The sequence below is a fragment of the Scomber scombrus genome, chromosome 3 (assembly GCF_963691925.1).
Source record: "Scomber scombrus chromosome 3, fScoSco1.1, whole genome shotgun sequence".
Classification (NCBI taxonomy): Eukaryota; Metazoa; Chordata; class Actinopteri; order Scombriformes; family Scombridae; genus Scomber; species Scomber scombrus.
Genome location: NC_084972.1, coordinates 19,496,197 through 19,518,411, shown reverse-complemented (window position 1 = coordinate 19,518,411; position 22,215 = coordinate 19,496,197). Strand labels below are relative to the sequence as shown.

The 22,215-nt window shown below is 38.3% G+C and overlaps 1 protein-coding gene across 1 annotated transcript; it reads left to right on the top strand.

Moving 5' to 3' along the window:
* The first annotated feature begins 847 nt into the window (after positions 1–847).
* grm2b (glutamate receptor, metabotropic 2b) lies at positions 848–21,217 on the top strand. The gene is made up of 5 exons (XM_062415761.1): positions 848–1,357; positions 14,445–15,282; positions 15,795–16,858; positions 20,152–20,344; positions 21,144–21,217. Exons 1-5 carry the CDS (start codon positions 848–850, stop codon positions 21,215–21,217), a joined length of 2,679 nt encoding a protein of 892 aa, XP_062271745.1.
* Positions 21,218–22,215: the final 998 nt, after the last annotated feature.

The following is a 22,215-nucleotide window of genomic DNA, read 5'->3' as shown; positions in this document are numbered from 1 at the left end:
AGGAATCTATATTAGCATACGTGTCTCATACTGCCCACTTTCCTGCAGTCCAACCCTTATTTTTTACCCACCATGTTTCCATGGCAACCCCAGTCATTGAGGAGAACCACAATCTATCTGATATCTTGTCAAAAGCTTGGAAAATACACTTCACTTGAGAGTCTTGCCTTGAATATCTGTATATGTTTGATATGGTCACTCAGCAGCATTAGCTCTGAGTTTGTGTCTCAGATTGTATTTCACACTAGAATCACTCATCTAAATGCTACTTCTTTTTCATTTCAAAAAGTGACGAGATTCATAAGATTCCTTTTCAGCTGTCTGACAAACAGTGTCAGGTTTTGACTGTCCAATAATAGCATTATTTGTCTGATAGATTTCTATTGATCACAATAAGCTCAGAAAAAAAAATCATGTAGTTCAGCTAAGAAGCGATAAGAAATCTGTGGAGAACCACCTAACTGTAAGAGAAAGTTTTGATATAAGCTGGCTGCCTTTATACAGTTTATACTGCAGCATTGACTGTTTTGTATCTTTAAAAAACTGTGGGCAAAAAGTTGAAAGAAAGGTAGCAAAAAGTGTAAGTTGTCAGTTGGGGTCATCAATGCACATTTTGATACATATGGTCAAGTTATTACTCAGCTCTGTTTCATTCCTCATAAGTTAAATAGCATTTTCTGCACACGGATTCAGATATATAGATTAAATATTTTTTTTTCATTCTATCAGGAAATATCAAACATGCTGCACTCACTGAGAGAAGACTTGAAAGTCATCCGCCTCCCGACCCTGTGAACCTTTGCTCCTCCCTACTTCAACCAGCTGAACCCTGCTACCTGATCCTGCCATGCTGAGTGCAGCGTTATGCCCCAGATTGTTGGCCAATTCTGCCCATTACTGGCTTCTCCACATGCTCATGCTGGATCTGCTGATACCAGTAGTCCTGCCCAGCATCTCCAGATTACCTCCTGCAGCCAAACGTGAGATCATCATGGATGGAGACTTGGTGATTGGAGGTCTGTTCCCAGTGCACCATAAAGGTGAAGGGATGGAGGATTGTGGTAAGATCAATGCGGAGAGAGGGATCCAGAGACTGGAGGCCATGCTGCTGGCGCTTGACGAGATCAACTCCAGTGATCGCATCCTTCCTGGACTCCTGCTAGGGGCCCACATCTTGGACACCTGCTCGAAGGACACCTATGCTCTGGAACAGTCCCTAGATTTTGTCAGGGCCTCCCTTACCAAGGTGCATGATCCAGGCTTCATCTGCCCAGACGGCTCCAGACCCATCCAAAATGACGTTCCACTGGCTATCTCAGGGGTCATCGGAGGATCCTACAGTGACGTTTCCATTCAGGTAAATGTGCCATTTTATTTATCTTTTTTTTAATATACATAAACATTCAGCACTGCAACATTACTATAGTCATGTAATGCAATATCTCACCCATACCCCACTGTATATGTAAGTAAGTAGTAAGTTAAATGGAACCTATCATGCACATTTATAAGTCTATATTTATATTGTGAGTCTTTACTGATATACATTTGAATGACTTGGAGTTTAAAAAAAAAACAGCAACTCTTATAATCTTATATTGTCCCTTTATGCAGCCCCTTAGTCTGAAATAGGCTGTTTTAGCTCCTGTCTCTTTAAGAGAAAAAACTGAAGCCTGGACTTTTAACTTGCAGGGAGCATTTTTACATATTCTCACCTCAAGTTTTGGAAGTTTGATTATGTTTAGAGTTCAGAATACAAGTTTTGCAACCATCACAGACTTTGTGACCTCTGATTTTGTGAAAGTCATGCTGATGGATCATTTCTCAGCCCAGTATCTCTGCACATGATGACCATATGGGATGATTCTGCAACTCACGATTTTTGTCTAATGCCTCAGTACCAATTCTGAAAATAATGTGCTCTTTATTTAGTGGGATGGAAAGTCAGGGTGGAGGTCAGGGTGCTGGATGGGGTATGTAGCATGTCTGACTTTAATGCAAGACACCAGAGTCCATATCCCATTATAGACTTGTCATTAATGTTTGCTTTCCATAGCCTTAACTTGTAAGTGTTTTAGCCGTAACCTTAATCATTTCTCACCTTTAAACAATTCTTTTAGATGCCTAATCCTTACCCTAAATCAATCATATTTTATTTGCCTAACTATGACCTTTCCTAATCTACCATTACATAGTTGCCATGTGTAAATATTGCAGAAAATGAGAATGTTAAAAATGTTGGCATTGGACATAATCTGAGGTGCAAAGTCATCTAATACGGATTTACTCAAGAAATGGGATTGGGATTTCTTTGTTTTGATTGCAGCTGTCATGTTGCTGTTTTGTTTGTAATCTGGTAAATTGCAACAAGTAATTCCTGTAAATATTTCAAGGATTTCAATTGTGCATATAGTGGATATTTTATTCTTTTTTTATTCTTCTGTAATTGATGAAATCATTAAGATGTCATGTTCTGTTATGGATAAATCTGTATACTTGAATCTGTATACACACTCACTCATACACACACTCACACACTCCACAAATTTAGATTGCCCAAAAATGTCTTATATCTCTACTTTAGTGAGCCAGAGGACTGAGCCTTCAGTGGAAGTAGATTTAGCTTTGGCTTGAATAAGAATCCACCTGGGAGGGTTTGCGTTTGAAGAATCAGCATTCACAGAGACATCCATCACTTTGTCAGCGACTTCATTTCCGCCTTGCAAAGAAAACTGACCTTTCACACACGTATGAAAGGTTGCCAGAGGCAATGCATCTAAGCATAATTAATTCATTCTGATTGCCCGCACACACTATAATTACCATGATGCACTGAGTATTAGCGAGACAGTGTGTACGTATACTTTGGTTACACTTTCCATTAACTCTGTTAATAACACATTTATTACACACACACACACACACACACACACACACACACACACACACACACACACACACACACACACACACACACACACACACACACACACACACACACACACACACACACACACACACACACACACACACACACACACACACACACACACACACACAGATTAAACTGTGTCATTTTTATCATTCTTAAGATGTTTCAGTCATGCTGACAAATTGGTATGACTTAGTTAAGTTAGGCAGTCTATTAAATCCAATGGTGACATTTTTTCTCCACAAAAGATTTTTCATTCTCACGAAAAAAAAAAATTGGTTTCCAAAACTCCAAACGTGACTCTAATGAGACTTTGTTTATTGTGATTGGTTGGCAATATCATTGGCGCTGCCCCCTGACATATTCCATTCATTTGCAACAACAAAACAGTTGTACTGTCATCATTCTGTAACAGCACTTATATGACATAAATAATTTAACTACTCCTTTAACTACTCCTTTCCTGTAACTTTAAAGTTATAGGAAACACATTTTTGCATTGCAGCCTATTGAAAATAGTATAGCTATAAACAGATGCTGCATGTGGCAATCACACTTATGACTCATGCATAACATGAATATTTGATATTACACCTGAAAAAAACTGCTGATGACTAATTCACTGTTTATAAATGTGCTTTAGAGTTTATGCATTTTAATCAGTGTGTATGCTACCATATGTAAATGGGAGTGTAAACCAGAAGCATAGCTGCAATGAATGCATGTTAGATTTCTCAGTATTATGGTTTATATTGACAGGGTTGGCAGTGAAGATATAACGATGCAAATGAACTGATTTCAGTGTTTCCCACAGGTTGAAATTGTATTTGCGGTGCAGGCGCAGGGCTTAACATTACTTAACACATCTCCCACACCTCCCCCCCTTCAAAATATGCCGTGGCAGCATTAATTCAGCACCCTACATCAATGGATAGTGATTGGAGCGCCCTAATAATCAGAAAACAGAATATAAAACTCACCAAAATGAGACAATACATCACCAATAAATCAAGGCAAAGCTAGTTTACACAGCCAAATAAGCCTGTGTGTGTGCACAGCTGCAACATAAGAACATCAGTATTTTCAATTAAAAACCTGCAAACATCACAAGCAAAGAACTGGTATGAAAAGAGCATATTGTCTTATCTTCAGAAGCACTCTCTTCTGGCCTTTTTGCCACAAACTCCTTGTTTGCGTCTTAAAAATCCACGGCCAAAAGAATGTCATGTAGTCATACATAATACTTTTAAAAGCAAAGTTTAGAGAAAAAATACTCTCCACTTGCATTGGTGACTGGAATGATAAGGAAAAGTTTTAGAGTAATGTCCATATTAGGGAACATGGTCTGCAATTTTCTTTACCTCAAGAGTTTGAGGAGTTTAACTGCTGATGCGTTCAAATCATCGCACACAAACTCGTGAAATTAATTCACTATGTAAAAAGTCATCTTCCAAGTCTTTGTGATATTTTTGTTGTCCTTTTTGATGTCTTTACTTTGACAATACAATTTTTTGCTGCAAGAAAATTCCTCCTTATCAAGATACTCCTCATCCCATCATTCCCTGCATCACAGGTAGCTTACTCCTACATCATATTTACTGTGGGTTTCTTTTTTCTTTTTAAGGTCACCAAAACAAAAGTGAAAACACACATTTTTGATCACATAGGCAAAATATGCTTCTACCATTCTTTAAGTATAAAACCCTTCAGGTATTAAAAGAAACATGAAACATGTTTTTACTTTAAATGTGTTTTTTAAATGTCTTTACAATAGATCTTAGTGCCTTGCATTTGAGAAAGAGTAACCTGGTTTGGGAATATACAAATTTGATTTATTTTTGATTCATTCATTTATAATTCCCAGTACCTCCACAGTAAGTAATTTACTGTATGGGAAACTGATTCTTTGAATAAGTTGAGAGCAACAGCCTCTTTGACTGTGATTCCCCATGTTAATATCTGCTAAAACAAAGTAAAGCTTGCATACATTCTTGCCAGGAGTCTGAATGATGAATGTTCATAATGCTGAATAGGACTATATTCATAGACAAACAAAAAGTACTGGACTGAGGATGTCAAGCATATGTTGGAAAGCCTCCATTAAACACTTCTTCACTTAGAAAGAAGTGGATAATATAGATCTTCCTCCTCTGTAATGTTGATGATGGCTTTGAGAAAAGAACAGCACGTTTCAATAACCATGAAAAGGACTATCTGTGTGTCCTCCTGTGAATGAGTCTTGAGTGACCACACAGTCGCCAAAGACTCAAAAAGAAAGCTTCCTGCTTTTGAGTGTTTTTGTATGAATTTGAATACATACCTCTACTGTCACTATGCTCAACAGTGTCTTTGTTGGCTCCTCCATTTCCTGGGAGCTACATTGAATCGAACCGTGAGAGTGGCGTGAAGCCAATGGTGGGATTTTTTTGAGAGGTTGCTGCTTTACTCTGTCCCTATTTATCCCATCGCGGCACTTTGTGGGGATGAAGGGGCATTATAAAACTGAGGAGGGCAAGTGCCAGGGACGATCCCAGGGAACTTGAGAGAAACTGCTTTTCCCATCTGTGGGGTGCATCTCCATTGGCTGGCAGGGACATGTCTACCTGCGTGTGGAGAGGAGGTTGAAGCTGCCGGCGAAAGAGGCAGGGGTTGAGATGTGGGAAAGATGGAAAGGAGCCAGTTTCTTATCAGCCTCAAAAAGATTCTCTCATAATTAGTCCTGCAATATTTAGGAGACTTTCATCACCTTCTTTATCATCATGGTGCATATTGTTGTCCTTGATATGTTTTCTTGCTGGTAAATTTTTTCAAAATAGTTTTTATTGCCATCTGGGATTTTAGCTGTATGGAATGATGATTCAGTCCTAACTGCCTACACATTTTACAGATACAAATTTAACTTAGCATCAACCACATAGAAAAATAATTTACAAAAGAACAATGAAATCATTGTGAAGTATCTCCTATCTTTTGCCACACAAAAAAGAAAAACAAGAAAACAAACATCTGTATTAAATTCACAAGTCACTACTCTTTGCTTACATTTTTGAGAGGCAATATTTTATGCAAATACGTTTTAGCCCAAAACCACACAGAAAACGTTGCACGTACTTAAATAATTGAACATACTTGCACACAAAGAAGACAAATCAAGTACTTTTTATGGCAATAATCACCACAGAATTATTAAATCCTGGTAGGACAGTCCAACAGCCTTTTTCTCCAGTAAATTAAACATGTGATATGGCAATATGAACCTCTCACCCTTCAGTCAATCATTACTGAGAATCTAGTATTCTTAAAATTTAATATGTGCACCCCCAAAATCCTTTAAGACCATTAGACAAACTCTCTCTTACCACTCCTGCAGCTGCTGGTCCTTTGCAATTCAAGGTTATAAGAGGTTATATCTGTTCTGCTGTGTATTGATGTTTAATATTTTTGGTTTGTGTTTGTTTATTAAGTCTGTTGATGTGAGCAACTGTAGAGGGCTCTGTCTTTATTGTGTTTCCGCCTTCACATAGTGCATCGGGTGATAAAAAAAAAACCCTGCTTTGGTGTTAACTTCAAAAGGGTCTCGTTTATCATGTGATATTATAGCTGAACCCCCCCTGCTTCCTTCAACCTCCTCCTCTCCTCTCCTCTCCTCTCATGTTCTGTTATTTTTCAACTGAACATTTTAGCACATTGGGAGCTCCTTAATTAGCATGTCAGAATGTCATTCAAAGTGAGGGGAAACACTGTAATCACTGGAAGGTTGATTCGAGTCAGGACAGGTTCAATAATATTGCTTGTGTATCGATTTCCAGACGCACCTCCCTTCATCTTGTCTGTCTTAGAGCTGCTGTTTTTTCTCTTTGTTCACACGTTATCAGAAGAATAAATTAGTTAGTTATTTCTCAGAACCCATGGCTGCTGTTTAAAATTATGTTTAAGATTGTGTGACAGGAGCCCTGCACTCCAGTCTCAATAAAAGTAAGAATTACTGGACATATAAAGTTTATTTCATAAATGCTAGAGGCTGGATGTGATAGTTTAAAGCATGAAGCCAAGCAGATGATAAAGAGCAGCATTTTTCTCAGATGTATCCACGTACTTGAGAGCAGCTCGAAAGGTCGCTGTTGTGTTGGTGAGCATTGTTGTGGTGGTGGGAGGAAATAATAGATGTGAGATTAATGTGAAGAATTGCCTCTTCTTGAAATAGCGCATGCAAGCAGATCACTGCACGTTCCTTTTTTCTGCCACCACACTGCCAGCTGTATAAGCACTAATATTAAGTCTGGATCATAAACACATATAGATACGTGGGGTACATAGTCTAATGTAGGAAACATGTTTACACATGTATCAGCTGTTAACGACTTCACTGTATGTATGTTTGTTTAAGTGTGCGTCTATGTCTGTATCTGTGCTGTAGGTCTATAGAGTGGATTATTGTTCTTTACTTTTATAGGTGAGTGGGTGTCTGCACATACATTTTAATATAAAGCACACTGAGTTTACTTTTGATTAAACATGCCAGATAGATAGATAGATAGATAGATAGATAGATAGATAGATAGATAGATAGATAGATAGATAGATAGATAGATAGATAGATATATTATTATTATTATCATACTGTACTCTAGTTTGTTTTGTTGAACTGTATTATATTAAATGATTCACCATATTTTACTACATTATAACATTAACATCACGCACGCACACATGCATGCACGCACACACACTCACTTTTTGTTTGTTTTGTTTTGTTTTGTTTTTGTTACTTTCTTGTCTGCTTGTCTTGCACTTTATTTGTCCTGTACCACCTTGTCTGTCGTCTTGTAGTTTCACTAATAAAAAAAAAAAAAAAAATGAATTAACCTTTAACATACAGACATGAGAGTGATCCTAAACCTGTAATTTGATTCCAGGAAAAGAAAAACATAAGCATATTTCACAAAATGTTGGACTATTCTTCTTGTTATTAACATGTACATTGAAATACTAACTGGATATACCAACATACTTACATGTAAATATATGAATGCAATGCAGATTCAAACAGCAGTAGTCAATCTCATGAGATTGTCATTGGCACTGGAGTTAGCTAGAGACAAATCATTTAGATCCAAGTGCATGAGTGCAAAGCATGTTTAGAGGGTGGGTGTGTGTGTGTGCGTGTGTGTGTGCGTGTGTGTGTGTGTGCGTGTGTGTCTGTTTGTTATTATACAATCAATTTAATCAAACCCGTGTTGTGTGCTGTTTCAGCCATCTCTTCATAATCCACTTTAGCACAATTTAGCCTGAATACTTTTTTCCCTCTCAGCGGAGGTTTAGATCAAAGCTCAGATTGTGCATACATTAATATAATGCACATCTGTCATTGCCTTTGACAACCATTTTCTCATATCATGCTACATTAGCCATTAGATCAATTCCAATGACTTTATTTTTTTATTATATTGTTTGGTAAACATTCATGTGTGATTCCCCTGTTGCAAGAATGATTTCTCATCTGCAGAAACTGAACTAGATTATTCCCAAATTGGAGCTGACACAAGTTTGGCACGAATGATTATGATCTGTGTTTCTTTTTGTAATTAGATGGTATTTTGAAAGTAATATAAAGAGAGGGAGCAGTATGTATATGCAACAATTCTGTCTTTAAACTCTATATATTTTCACCAGAATTTAACCCCTGGTGTTTTTGTACAGTTTTTAATATCATTTTAATATCAGATTTTAACAGAATTAACATCATCAATAAACACATATAAACCCTGCAGCTTTACTCAGTGTAACTTACTTGCCTGTCATTATATGTGTATAGCATTGGATATACTTGAAATGATGGAAATACCTAAATGTTTCACACTGGACATGTATGTTTGTATAAAAGATTGTGACAATCAGCTGCCATATTTTTATTATCATTATTTATATACATTATGGGAAACCCAGCAGCTGTATCTATTATGCACAAGATGCAATTCTGGATGTCTGTTAAGTGGTTGAACTGGTGTACTGTACATTCTGAAGTTTACTCTGCATGTCATCTACTGTATCAGGCTCAGCTTGACAGGGACCTCGGGGACATACAGATGGACTTTCCATGTTAAAAAAATCATGACAAACACATGAGTAAGAGACTGCCCATGTTCCAGCTGTCTCATATCTTGCCTCAGTGCTTCTGCTGTCTTGTATGAACTCTTGCCTGGACTATCTTATAGTCTTGCGGCCCACAATGCATCATCAAATCAAGCATTATTGGCAGCAGCTGAGCTTATGGATTTTAAGATAGTGATAGAGTTATGATCTAAGAAGTTTTGAGGTTTTATCTGCAATTTTCATCGATTGACTATATTATGATGGTATTAACTGAACAGATATTGACACGTTTAAGCTTAACCCAACCAACTGGGTTTATTATGAGCTTGTGAAAGTCCAGAAAATGAAACACCATTACGACTATCCTTTCACATTCCCTTGCTTAATCTATTACCTTTGTCCTTGAAATATCAGTGTTCACTTCATTCGCCTTCTTTGACATATTAAATTACTTTAATAGCCATAGTATTAATTCTTTAGATATTACAGTAGAGATTCACAGGAGAGTGCTTTAGTTTTAAGTAGCTGTAGCTGTAAACATGAAACTACAGATGTTTTGTATTGCTCATGGGATGTTTGTCATGCAATGTATTTGTTTGTCTTGTGTCATAAAGAGAAAGCATAAAACCGGTGCTAAAAGAGAGAAAGCATAGGGACCTATAAATAGGAGCCTTTCATATATTTATTTGTTGGTGCAATATATAGTATGAAATATATGTGAAATGTGAAAAAAAACTCTCTGCACACACAGAGACTCTTGCTGACAGCAGTGGTTAAATATATACAGTAAATATATACTAAATCATGTTTTTAATTATTTAGAAACAGATTAAAATTAATTGGTACTGTATACAAAAAAAAGTTAATGTAACATGTAATAGTTACATTAAACAAATAATTGGTCAAATTTACATTAAAATATTTGGTCTTCTTATGCACATTACATACCTTTACCTTTGCACTAACGGCACTACCGGCACACCCGCTACTACCTCAAGTTTTTTGGGTTTTTTTTGTGTTATTTTATTTTGCACATAATTATGTAAACATTTCAATAGAAGCAGATTTTTGTTTTTAATCTGGGGCTTTAAGGACTTTAGGTCCATGTTACGGCACTGTCACTGAAATAAACAAGCAATCAGCATAACACTTTCTTAACATCTGGCATCTATGCAGTAGTATCCATTTCTGTACAAAGCATTATCCAATCACTTCACTGTGTTTAAAATAAAGCATGTACAGCAATACTTGGCAATAAACCTGATTCTGATTTTCTCTATTAGTGCCTGCTGCACTGCAAAGAGACTCCTACTGGGCCGTTTTAGCTTAAAGGAACACTGAAGGGAAAGAGGCATGCTAAACTACTTCCTTATGAGGAACCATCACAGAAAACAATAAATGCTGCACTAATGAGCCCCCCTTAATAATGACAACAAGACCTTAACTGCATAATGTACTGCCATAATCAGCATGATATATTAGATATAACCTGCAATGCTAATGAGGTCATTAATCTAATTAATACAATAATTTGGAAATACTGTGAGTCGTTGCCAATATACTTGTCCCCACACAACAAATGGGCATTATTAATATGTATTTTTACATGTTAAAAAAGTCATTTCAAGAAGAATACATAAAAAATGTATGCAGAAATTTTCCTGAAAATCTAATCATATCACTGTATTGAGAGAGTTTGTGGTGTAAACATGCTTCTAAACTAATTATTTTTTAGTTATTATGGTGGAAGTTATGTCACATTTGAGGACCACTTTTGGATTTTAAACCTGTCGACTGTAAATAGCATTTAATTGGTGTCTCAAATTTGTTTTCCACACAAGCTACTGTAGATGCTAGAGGCTTTTTCATAAGAGATGAGTTCAGGTCAGAGTAAAGGTTAGAATCATAGGTACAATACCAGTCAAAACTTTGGACACACTTTCTCATTCAAGGGAATGGGATGGTGTGTCCAAACTTGTGACTGGCACTGCATGTATTGCTATGGTTAAGTCTTAAATAACTGTAAGTCAAATTATAAGCAAATTGTGAAGTTTTCAAGTCTCATCCACTGCGGGCACATTCACAGTATGATATACCTGAGCCGGTAGTGTGGCAGTTCTTATTTGACTTGTCGATGGAGAGAGAGAGTAAGAGGGAAATACTGCATGAGGATGAACAGACGGTTACTGTCACACACTCCAGTGCTGTCCTGAAAGGTGTGCTGTCAAGCTTCTCCAAGAATCTATTGATGAAGGCCAACTGCATGTCTGAAAACACTGCAAGAGGAAACTGCCTTATTACCATGCAAGTGTGACTGACTGAGACAGTATAGCTGCTCATACGTTAGCCTGCTGCATAGAGAATAATGTATACGAGGCAACATAAATGAAATAGTAAATGCAGGAATCTAATCAGGCTTCATTCTTAAATTAACAAAATAATTCACATCTCAGTGGGTAATTTGATGAGACCCCTGCCCTATATTCTACCAGGAACATTGGAGAGGACTACTGGCGGGTGCATTGCGCTTGTCTAAATACATCATATTTACTCCATTCATCCCCTCAAGAGCTTGTAGTGCGCCTGTGTTTTCTGTTGGCTCTTGTCTTCGGGGTGTTTTAGCTAAAGGAGGTTAAGCACGTGGCCGCTCGCAAATGAGTTAATGTCAGGCAAATTCAGTGTGTTTGCATTTTATATTACAATGTCAAGTAGTCTCTCCTGTTTGCCTCAGTCCAGTGATGTATGTTTGCCTGGTCATAGCAATGAAAAGGTGAATATGTCAGGAGGAGAGAATTTATGTGAATTGTGTATTACCCAGTCAAGTAATAAAAGAAAACCTTGTAGCCAATTTGGGCCAGTGGACTACTGCAGTAGAAAATGATGAATTAAAAAACAAATGATTGTTCGGCATGCTAATATGCTTATAATGATGATGCTAACATGCTGATGTTCAGCAGATATGATGTTGTTCAGAATCTTAGTTTAGTGTGCAAGCAATGACCAAGTTGTTTTCATTAATTTATTACTTTATTATTAAATTTTCTGTTCTTAAATGTAATTAATATTCAGTTACTTGAATAACTTTAGATTTGTCTTGTTAGATTCTGCTGTGTATATATAAGATATAAGATATGGGTTGTAAAAAAAAAAAGTTGCATGTTAGTTATATGCACCTTAGCCCTTTTATCTCAAGATTCAATTTAGCGTGATAATGTGTGATAAACAGTAGTGCTCCCATTCATTTGAATTGGGTTAGTGCATTTATGCTGCAACAGAGGGCAACAAATATAACTCAGGAAAAAAATGCAGCGGCCAATCCGGCAAGAAGATGTACCAGACTCAACTTTTGCTGAAACTGGACGTCACACCAATCAAATACAAGCAAGCGCACATTGCCGGCAGTTTACTGTAACGTAACGTGAATGCCAGATATTGCCGGTACTTCAAAAAACACACACACACACCATTGTAGCCCCCCTGCGTCATAGTGCCATATAGCTGTATTTGATGTTAATGCAGCCTTAAAAAAGTACAACTGAGGCCAAGATACTTGACAAATAAACATATTGACCAGAGACCACACAAGATAAAAGTCTGGGGAATTGCCATTTGTCAAAAGTTATCAAAATTCACCTGACATGTACGTACTACAATCCATCCAATACTTTTTAAAGATGGCTCTCAAAGCAGGCTCTGGGGAATCCCCAGGGGTCCTTGAAGGGGGCTCTAGGAGGCCCCTAGCAAAAAGGGGAAACATATATTGTCAATATAATTCTGTCTATAATTTGGTCATAGGTTTCATACACACTCAGTAAGAAAACATCTAAAAGCAAAAATCTTCAAAATAGCGATGCATCATTTTAGGAGTTATTGAAAGGAAAAAAATTTAAAAAACACTGCTGCACTGCTAACAACTGCAACCTACGGCCTTCTGAATGGATTAGTGGCTCTGTTTAAGTTCTTGTGGGTTGGACTGAGTGAACTGCAAGTGAAAACAATACTTTTAATAGGCCTTACTGTGAGAGGAAGGTTCCAATTATATCCATGGGGATGCCATTGTTTGGGAAGCCTCCAGGCATACAATAATGCCAGAGGGAGGAGATAGTCATATTGAAGCTTTTGGGCATTCACTAATCACCAAAGCGTCTCATGAGAATCCTGAAAAATGACAAGTTTTCACCATCTCTCTGTCACAGTTAGCGCTGTAATGCTGTGTGGGAAAACAATTGCAGTGATTTCATGTTACATCTCTGACACAATCATTTCAGTCGCTGAGTTTTCAGTCAAAGATTATCATGCACCCCGATTCAACTTGACACCACCAGCTATCACCAAGGAAATCAATATATTGTCTGGGTTAGGTAAGCAGCATAACTTCTGGCAGAATCTGTCATGAGACTTCAACTTGACAGAATGACTTTAACTAGAAAAAACAGCAAAACAAGTTGATAAAATTCATTGTGCCATTGTTATCTTGCAGAATCTGTTAAGGGACTGTGGAACTAGCAGCTGGTGATGTGAATTCCTGACAGAGTAAACAGTTTGAGATAGAGGAACACTGAATTGTCGCTGTTTCTGCTGCCAGTCCCTGCCACAAAGCTGAAGCACATCAGACAGCAGCTCTGCAGTTGAATGGCTACACTTCACATAGAGAGCAGATGGATATCTACAAGTTCAAAAGCAAAAAGACATTTTAAAAAAGTGAAAGATTTGAAAGGGAGCACTGCAACATTTTGATGAGAAAAGTCACTTTTGAGACTTTGTAGACTCTGTAGGATTGTAGGCTAATATGGCAAAACAGGATTTTATGTCACCCAAAATTGACCAGTTATCACACTCAAATACATTTTTTTCTGTATCTGCTGCAACTTTTAGGCAACTATGAGCAACAAAGTTCGCTATATCAACTGTAAAGTTGATGATACTGTATGTCTGTCATCTCTAGAACTTGTTTATTCTGCCCCGCAGTGGACAAAAAAAAGCATTTAAAGCTTTAAAGAACCAATGGGATTGAAGTATTTTATTATAGTTTTGCATTTACAAAAATGTCCTTATTGAACTTAGTAGTTTAGAAATGTTATTGGCAACTATTACATCATCACCAACAATAATTAACCAACTACAATGACAGATATTACTAAACTAAAATTACTATATTTGCTATTAAACAAGATCTGAACACTTACAGTAGCTCATCAATTTTCCAGGGGCATTCTGGTGAGCTGTGGTCTAAAATGCATAACAACAAAGTGCTTGGTAGCATAGCATGTTATGCTCCTTCCACTCAACTCTGAAACCATATTCAATAAAGTCAAAATACTTATCTATAGGCTACTAATCTTTGAACAATTACTTAAATAAAGGCAATGAGATAAAATGCCACAATAAACCTAATAAAGAATTTTCTCTGTTTTCCCAGGTGGCCAACTTACTGCGGCTGTTCCAGATCCCTCAGATCAGCTATGCCTCCACCAGCGCAAAGCTCAGCGATAAAACTCGCTATGACTACTTCGCTCGCACCGTGCCCGCTGACTTCTACCAGGCCAAGGCCATGGCTGAGATCCTGCGTTATTTCAACTGGACCTACGTGTCAACAGTAGCATCAGAGGGTGACTATGGTGAGACTGGCATTGACGCTTTCCAGCAGGAGGCCCGTACTCGCCAAATCTGCATTGCCACTTCAGCCAAGGTGAGCCGCTCCATGAACCGCCAGAGCTATGACAATGTGATCCGTTCCCTACAGCAAAAGTCCAATGCCAAAGTGGTCATCCTGTTCACTCGCAGTGAAGATGCCCGTGAGCTACTGGTTGCTGCTGCTCGCATGAACGTCACCTTTATTTGGGTGGCCAGTGATGGCTGGGGGGCACAGGAAAGTGTGGTGAGGGGCAGCGAGGTGGCAGCAGAGGGAGCATTTACCATCGAGTTGGCCTCCTACCCAATCAGAGAGTTTGAAGACTACTTCACCAAGCTGAACCCGTACACCAACACAAGGAACCCATGGTTCAAAGAGTTCTGGGAGCACCGGTTTGGTTGCAACCTGGAGGAAGCCGGGTGCAGTAACCACAGCCTAAGAGATGGAACTTTTGAGCAGGAGTCCAAGATCATGTTTGTAGTGAATGCAGTCTATGCAATGGCATACGCTCTACACAACATGAGGCAAGCAGTGTGTTCCAACACATCCAAAGTCTGTGATGCCATGAAACCAGGTAATGGCAAAAGGTTCTACAAGGAGTTCATCCTGAAGACCAAGTTTGAAGGTCAGCAAAGCAATCAAAGCAAACACAGACACAAAATGTTTCAGATGTAGCCTACATGCTTATGTTATAGCTTTTTCTGTTAGATAGTTCTATATATCTTAGAATGGGATTACATTTATTCAATGTTGGTTAACTGTGTGTAACAGAAATCAGGGTTGTAAACAAGCATGGTACTGAATTTAGACTTCAAATGATTTCCTCTGTAGCACTGAAAATGGCTTATTATTATTATTATTATTATTATTATTATTATTATTATTATTATTATTATTATTATTATTATTATTATTATTATTATTATTTATTTGTTTGTTTATTTATTTACTTAAAAAAACAATTATTCAATTATGATATATGGTATGTAGTAGTATATACACTAATGCATACAACTCATATAGATAATGATATGACTATGATTATTCGAAAGAACAATTTTGTTGGAAAATAATTGAGGCTGTTAATCATTGAAAGTGGCTTTAAATCAACTTTTTGGTATTTCTGCTTCCTACCAGCTCCATTCAGACCTGTAGACACAGAGAACATGGTGCGCTTTGACTCTGTTGGCGACAGCATCAGCCGCTACAACATCTTTCATTACCACAAAGAAGAAGGGAAGTTCGTCTACAAGAAGGTTGGCTACTGGGACCAGAACATGATTCTGAACACTACCGGGGTAAATTGGCGTGGCCATGTACCACCCACCTCTCAGTGTAGCGACCCTTGCAAGAAGAACGAGGTGAAGAGTATGCAACCTGGGGATGTATGCTGTTGGATCTGTATCCCCTGTCAGCCCTACCAGTACCTGCAGGATGAGTTCACCTGTGCTGATTGTAACTTTGGGGAGTGGCCCCTGGCTAACCTGACAGGCTGCTATGATCTGCCTGAAGAGTACATCCGCTGGGAAGATGCCTGGGCCATTGGGCCTGTTACCATATCTTGCTTAGGTATACTGTGTACTCTGTCAGTAGTGGGCGTTTTCTTCAAGAACAATGAGACACCTGTGGTTAAAGCGAGTGGACGTGAACTCTCCTACATTCTCTTGCTGGGTGTGTTGATGTGCTACAGCATGACTTTCATTTACATTGCTAAGCCTTCCACTGCCGTTTGCACCCTACGTCGACTAGGTCTGGGCACTTCATTCGCTGTGTGTTACTCAGCTCTGCTCACCAAGACTAACAGAATCGCTCGTATCTTCAGCGGGGTGAAGGATGGAGCCCAGCGGCCTCGCTTCATCAGCCCAGCCTCGCAAGTTGCAATCTGTGGCATTCTTATCTCCTGCCAGCTTCTAGTGGCCGTTATCTGGCTGCTGGTGGAGGTGCCAGGGGTCCGGAAGGAAGTAAGCCCAGAGAGGAGAGATGTGGTCACCCTCAAGTGCAACAGCAGGGACTCCAGCATGCTCATATCACTCACTTACAACTGCATCCTCATTATACTCTGCACTGTCTACGCCTTCAAGACCCGAAAGTGCCCTGAAAACTTCAATGAGGCCAAGTTCATTGGATTCACCATGTACACCACCTGCATCATCTGGCTTGCCTTCCAGCCTATCTTCTATGTCACTGCCAGTGACTACAGGGTAACTATCTGAGAAAGTGTTTTTTAAAAAGCCAATTGAGCAATTACAATTTATATTTTTAGAAACCTCTCATGCTCACTGTTGCCGAATAATGTAAATGTAAATGGCCTGTACTTATATAGCGCCTTTCTAGTCTTTTCGACCACTCAAAGCGCTTTACAATACATTTCATTCACCCCATTCACACACATTCATACACTGATGGCAGGCAGCTACCACGCAGGGTGCCGACCTGCACATCAGGGGAAGCTAATCATTCATACACATTCATACACCGTTGGCACAGCAACGGGAGCAATTTGGGGTTAAGTGTCTTGCCCAAGGACACATCGACATGTGGACTGGAGGAGCCGGGAATCGAACCGCCAATCTTCCAATTGGTGGACGACCGCTCTACCTCCTGAGCCACAGCCTCCTGAGCCACATGTAAACAGTCTATAAATGACTATCCTTTGTGTGTTCACCATTCCTAAAGACAAAGGTGTCACTTTCACATTCCATTTTATCACCATGGCACAGACTCATAAAAGAGCAAGATTTCTTTTCATTTGTGTTGAAGGATCTTTCAAGATGAGAGCAAAGACTCTACAGACAGATCAGACATAAATACACAGGTAGAAATAATTAATGACAGTCAAACTGATTCATTGAATCGTGTCAGTACTAAATGCTTAATGGCACATTTCAGGTGCAAAGAATACATTCAAGAGATTGAATACAGAGATTATGTTATTAGATGCTGAGACAGAATCACAAGTGACCTTTTTTATAGTGAGCTCACCTCACAGTATCATGACCTGTGCTAAAAATAATTGTAAGCAGAGTGCCTGCTTGTTTAGTGGCACTGTCTCCCTGCTGCAGAGTTGTCACATAAGGATACAGTTTTGCGGCTTTTAGCCTTTACACAAAAATTGCTAAAGGCTCAATTTAACCTGCATCTCAAAAATGACATTGAATAAATGGGCTGAATATGCATAACTATCACTAAACTTGTTTGTAACGCTGTAGCAGCCCAAAACAAATTAGAATACACACTTTATTTTGCCCAAGTAGAAAATGTATCGCTGCAAGGACAAACTAATCTATTTTGCATGCAGTGAAAAGTAAAACAAATAAAACAAAACAGCGGGCATAAATCTGACAGACCATGTAAGTTATGAGTACTGGTGCCTTAGGCGGACTCAAGGCTACTGCCACAGCATTTGGTCAGGGTGTGCAACAAGGACTTTGTTGTGAAAACAGATGGGGGGAGGTCTAGGATCACACAAGCTTTGTATCATCATGAAGTACCCCAGGCTTTTCATGTCTGCAGTGATCATCCTTCCTGGCACCCACGCCGTGAACTGAAAACCTTTACCCTTCCTGATCCCCAGTGGGATTTTTGAGACCCGCTCAACGTTGTAGAATATTAGGCCTCGTACTGGAGTGGCAGCAAACAGAGTAATTGAAAGAATAAGAGGTCTGGCACTGCAACAGAGACCCTGATGCTTTGGTTCTGCGTGACACCAATAATAATGGCTGTGGGTTCAGTCGCAACATTTCAAATTAGTGTTGGATAGCACAGAAATATTCTAATGAGAGACTAGCCTTGTTGCCCAGTGAATCATGATGAGCCCAAGGTTTCACAGAGGGATACAGATATTATCATATATTTGGAAACTTACTTCTCCTATATGGTCTCATTTTACTTTTATTTTGTAAAAACTCAACATTATAAATACAGTAATGATCAATTTCTGCAATAGATTTCTTCAAAGATAAATGGCAGTATATTGAAATAATGAATGATAGAAATCATGATAGAAAGATTGAAAATAATTGATAATGTGCAGATATATAGTGTTAAAAAGTTCACATAACACTGCCAAGATATTTGTTACACAAAATAAAGCACTATAAAAGCATTAATAAAAGTAAACATAAGTGGAGATGTAATTCTCCTGGCAGCTGTTTTTAACATAAGAACACAGTGGGGTTTACAGTGGCGTAGCATGTCCTGTTGGTGCTTTATAATATTTGTAAAAAGTTGTTAAATGTAAATAGCTGTCAGAAATACATAATTGGTAAAAAGAGATAAAGGAGCTTCAGACAAAAGACAAGTTCAGTGATATCACTCACAGTTATTTTTGCAGTCTCAAGTTTGAATGTGTGAGGACTCTTCATATTTCTGCAGTGTTGTTGTGCTGTATGTTTAGGAGGGATTTCACTTCATGCTGTGGTTCTGCAAATAGAAGCTCCTGGACTGCAGGGGTAACCAGTGGGGTGGGAAGAGATGGTACTCAGGAAGATGACCCCAGCAGTCAGCTCACATTAGCAGCTGAAATATGACTAACAAGGCCCTGACTTTCCAGGACAGCCAGCTGTGCTTATTATCCAACATTTTTCTTCTTGCCCTCATATTCACACCCATGCAGATACACAATTAGAATTGCTAACATTCATAATTGAAAACTTGAACACACATAATTGAAAATGGAAATGTGGCCATTAAAGCTGGAATAATAACTACATGACACATAAAAGGACATAAGACATTTCTGGGTTTCATCTTTGGTGCGACTGAAGAGTGCAGCAGAAGTATTAATCTGAATTTTAGAAGAGGCTGAATACAGTTAAAGTACATGATCTGACGTGTAATTGTCTTATTATAGAACTACATCAAAATAGTTGATGTTGAGGTCTGAAATATGTTTTGATTGAATTTTATACACGTAAAAACTAGAAACTGAAGTCGCAGTTTAGACATATCTCTGCAATATTAAAGCCAGGAGAGACTAACGAGAAATTGGTTATTCACTTATGTATTAGTTTTATAATTGAGTGATTAGGAGGAGATAGGAAAGATGGACAGGAAGGTTATCTGTGATAGTGACGGTTAGGACAGGCGAGGTGGGAGAAAGATGAGAAGAAGTGTTCTGTGAGCTGAAAGACAAAGATATGCTAAAGAACACACAGTGTATATTGTGTATACAGTTTGACAGGCAAGTTATGATTGGTTTGTGAGTGGCCTCTGAAACAGAAGGAAATGAACTGATTTTGGGATTACCAGACAAGCAGCAAGAGAGAATCGCACTGATTGGATTAAAGGTTTGGGAGTAACCAGAGCAGGAAATGAATAAAATTGTGAGTTAACTGATTAGATCAAAGCTTTAACAGAAGTAACAGGTGTGTATGTGCATGTGTGTCATGGCCATCTGGCCTTTCAAAAAACTTCTTTAGTCCTTTGAAGACAAAAAGAGAAAATCAGAGTGCAGATGTGTGTTTGCCCTCACAAACTCTCTCTGCCCTCACAGGTGCAGACTACCACCATGTGTATCTCTGTCAGTCTGAGTGGTTCGGTGGTTCTCGGCTGCCTCTTTGCTCCTAAGGTCCACATCATCCTGTTCCAGCCCCAGAAAAATGTGGCCACACTCAGAGTCACAGCCAACCGCTTCAGTGCGACAGTGTCTGCTTCGGCCTCTGCTCCCAGCTCCAGCTACTCTAAAGGTAAAACTGTTGCTCTGTTCAGTATGCACTACAGACATGATATACACTTTGATGAATGCTTTGACTGGTAATTATATCACACATTTAGACTTTATGTTAATGAGATTTACATTTTTTTGCATATTTTATTTGCAGCCTTATTTCTAGCAGCAGTTTACCAAGTGACCCCTGCAACATGTTTTTTTTTTTTTTGTTTTTTACATATTATGTGACGAATTATGCAAAAGTATATGCACAGAAGTCTGAGAATGAAAACTAAGACATTGGTGAGAGTTTATTTCTGCTTGTTTCTGCATCAGTGTGTCCAAGCAATACAAATCCAGTCATTATTTTTCTTTTCATGTTGGATAATAAGAGAAGCCTTATCTAAACTTCTTAATCAACTGACAACTAATTCACATCACAAACTTCAATACACATTCATCTTACGTAATACTCTGATTGATACATTAATGTTTACGTGTTTAGGATATTACAGCTGTAGCTGGTTTAGCTGAAGCTCATTTTTATATTATATATAATATACTGTATGTTTGTATGTAAATTGTAGGCTACTGTCCCTTTGACATGGACTGAAGTAGAAGTTTAAAATAATATTAAAAGTTTGCACTCAAGTACAAGTGTTTTGCAACTGTGGAAGAAATTCACCCGAAGCAGCACGCACACACACATACTGGTAGAGCCCATGGCTGTCTGTTTCCACAATTGTGCTCATAGCCTTTATTTCTTGTTTACAGTTTTATGTCCTGACAGTGAATGACCCCTTGTCTGGGTAACATTGCTGTTTTTACTCTCTCAGGATCAGCTTCCAACTATGTGCCAGCGGTTTGTAACGGCCGTGAGGTGGTGGACTCTACAACGTCCTCTTTGTGAAAAAAAAAGGCTCCTCTCTAAGCACAAGAGACCATCCCATTATCAGTCATCCCTTCATCAAAGAGAGAGTGTGACGGTGCCCCCATGTCATCCAACATGCTGCAGAGAGATAACTCTGTCTGGGTAGACTGACTGACAGTGGCAAGGGTAACTCCAACTGTGAAAGCTAAATGACGTTCCAACAGCAAGCAGTATGTATCAAATGTAAAGCCTTTTTTTTGGTATAGATTTAATATGCTGTGATCTCTTCGGTTTACAGATAGATGTGATTAAATGCACCGTGCCTTGTCCTAAGAAGTCTTGTTGTAAAATGGGTGGTCGTGAAGCAATAGTGTTATACAAAATTGTTATACAAAAGGCTGTCCTTATCTTGTCCTTACAGTGCTGTGAATATATCCAAATGTTTTAGACTTTGACAAAAAATGCTATTAAATAAATTTAGCCCTTCTGTTAAACAAAATATGTGACTAACCATAGTGAACGTGTTAAAAACTAGGCGGCTAGACAATATAAAGGACAATGTGTTCATGTAGACTGGTATAACAGTGTGTGATTTCCTGTAATTTATGTAAATAAAATGTTTTTTGTAATATTAAAAGATTAAATGCCTCTGTGTTTGGGTTCGCAATTGCAATATTTGACACTATTCAAAGTGAGAGCAGCTATTCAAAGGCATTGACAATGATCCTTTTGCTTTGCTTTATTGGATTTTTAGCTCATCGTTTAATTTCAGAAACCAATTTAAGCACTTCAAGCAATTTGTTTAATTTAGTTGCATCAATTTAATGGACTGCCTCCTTGAAATCTTTCCAAAAGGGACTACAGCAGATGATGTATAGTTTTATTTGATTTTGAGTCTGTTCTAATACCAAGACTTGTATTGGTGCTCCAATCTCTGAACTGTAACAACTGCTGTAACTAGTTTAGTATGTGATAATATATACATGTACAGTGCCTAAAATAATATTCATCCTACTTGGACTTTTTCATTTTTTTAT